The 2,163-nt window shown below is 54.7% G+C and overlaps 1 protein-coding gene across 1 annotated transcript; it reads left to right on the top strand.

Annotated features, from left to right (window-relative positions):
- The first annotated feature begins 1,613 nt into the window (after positions 1 to 1,613).
- Positions 1,614 to 2,163, top strand: PRM2 (protamine 2). The gene is given in 3 exon segments (XM_012554623.1): positions 1,614 to 1,881; positions 2,098 to 2,135; positions 2,137 to 2,163. Coding segments are annotated over 3 exon segments (333 nt in total).

The following is a 2,163-nucleotide window of genomic DNA, read 5'->3' as shown; positions in this document are numbered from 1 at the left end:
AGGTTCTTAAGGAGCCCCGGTGGTGCAATGGTTAAGTGCTCAGCTGCTAACTGAAAGGTTGGCAGTTGGAACTCACAAGCAGCTCCCCAGGAGAAAAGACCTGGCAATCTGCTCCCATAAAGATTACAGACTAGGAAACCCCATGAGACAGTTCTTCTCTGTCCTATAAAGTTGCTATGAGTTGGGATTGACCTGACGGCATACAACAACAATAAGATTAGGTTCCTATTGCTGCTGTAACAAATTAACACAAACACAGTAAAATGAGACACATTATCTGACAGACGTGGAGGTCAGACTTTCGACATGTGTCTCACTGGACTAAAATCAAGGTGTCGGTAGGGCTGCATTCCCTCTGAAAGTTCTAGGGGAGAATCCATTTCTTGCCTTTCCCAGCTTCTAGAAGCCACCTGCATTCTTTGGCTCGCAGTTCCTTCCTCCATCTTCAAGGCCAGCAGCATAGCAGCTTCAAATCTCTCTCTCTCACCCTGGCTCTCCTGCCTTCCTCTTGCACTTATAAGGACCCTGTGGTGACACTGGGCCCACCTGGATAATCCAGGATCATCTCCCCATCTCAAAATCCTTAACTTAAATCACATCTGCAAAGTCTCTTTTGTCATATAAGGTGACATATCCACAGGTGCTGGGGACTAGGACGTGGACACTTATTTAGGGAGGGTATTACTCTGTCTACCACACCCTCCTTGCCCTCCACAAAAGAGAAGCAGGTTTTTCAGGTGCTATGATTCTGACTGTGGACTTTAATGGAATCATCAAAGAATTCTGAGTGGCACAGGAGAAGGGCAGAGTTGGAGGGAAGATGATGCTATGCTGGAGGTGGGAAGAGTCCCCCTGGGCTGGGAAGGAGCGGAGAGTTAAGGATATGGACTCTGAAGCTACATAGGCTTCATCTCAACCCTGGCTCTGCCCCTTAGTAGCAGGGTGACCTTGGGCAAGTCATATAACCTCTTCTGGGCCTCAGTTTCCCCCTCAGAAAATGGAGATGATAACAGTGAGTAAATGAATGAATGCATGGAAAGTAAATGAGTAAATGGGCCCATAGTAACCACTGGGTATCCCTTCACTATTACTGTTACCACTGTTATCATTGCAACAGTCAATGTGTGGATAACCAGTAACACAGGCCCCTTCCACACACACACATTGCCGCCGTATTCAATCCCAGATGGTGGCACAGCTCCAGAGGAGGGCAGGAGGTGGCGAAGCTTCAGGAAAGACTACGTGGGCCTTCTGGCAGCTGGACAGGATGCGGACTTGGGTTAGGAAAATAAAAAGCTGCTTGAAGGGACCAGAGACATGTTTACAGGCAAAAGGCAACAGAGCCCCCAGCCTGGGTCCCAGGGCCGCTGGCTATGGCCCCACCCTGTGATGCCCTCTGTTGCCATCACAGAGGGTGCTGGGCAGGGTGGGGACAGTGATGGGGCGGGGCCGCCGAATCATAGTGGGGGGCCCCCTTTATATACGAGCCCCCGGAGAGCCCTGAAAACCAGACCAACATTAACACCAAGAGCAGGTGGGCAGGCCTCAGCCCTCCTTCCCCCTCCAAGGTCAGCTGCAGCCTCTGCCGACGAGCGGCCTGATCTTTGAAAAAGATGGTCCGATACCGCGTGAGGAGCCCGAGCGAGCGTCCGCATCTGGTGTACAGGCAGCAGGGCCACGGGCAGCAGCAAGGATGTGAGGACCAGGAACCCGAGCAGGGGCTGAGCCCGGAGCGCTTCCAGGTCTCTGGAAGGACCCACAGAGGCCACCACTACAGGCGCAGGCGCTGTTCCCGGAGGAGGCTGTACCGCGTCCACAGACGGCGGCGGCGCTCCTGCCGCAGGCGCCGGAGACGGTGCTGCAGGCGCGGGCATCGCAGAGGTGGGCTCACCTGGGTCCCCTACCCAGCCCCTCGCCCCCTCCCTGTGCCCCCGATGCCCCCAAGGCTCTCTGCAGTGGTGCCACTGCACAGAGGGCAAGCGAGGGGCCCCGACCCCTTGTGACAGCCTCCAAGAGGGAAAGACCCCAAGTTCCCACCCCACCCCGACTCCCTGGATCACCCCTCAACCAGCACTTGTCTTTCCCAACAGGCTGCAGAAGGATAAGGAGGAGGAGAAGATGCAGAAGGTACTAAACCTTCCCGGGCCCATCACCCCTGGCTAG

This window comes from Trichechus manatus, unplaced genomic scaffold (genome assembly GCF_000243295.1).
Source record: "Trichechus manatus latirostris isolate Lorelei unplaced genomic scaffold, TriManLat1.0 scaffold00024, whole genome shotgun sequence".
NCBI classification, from domain to species: domain Eukaryota; kingdom Metazoa; phylum Chordata; class Mammalia; order Sirenia; family Trichechidae; genus Trichechus; species Trichechus manatus.
This window is presented reverse-complemented; position numbering and strand designations above follow the sequence as displayed.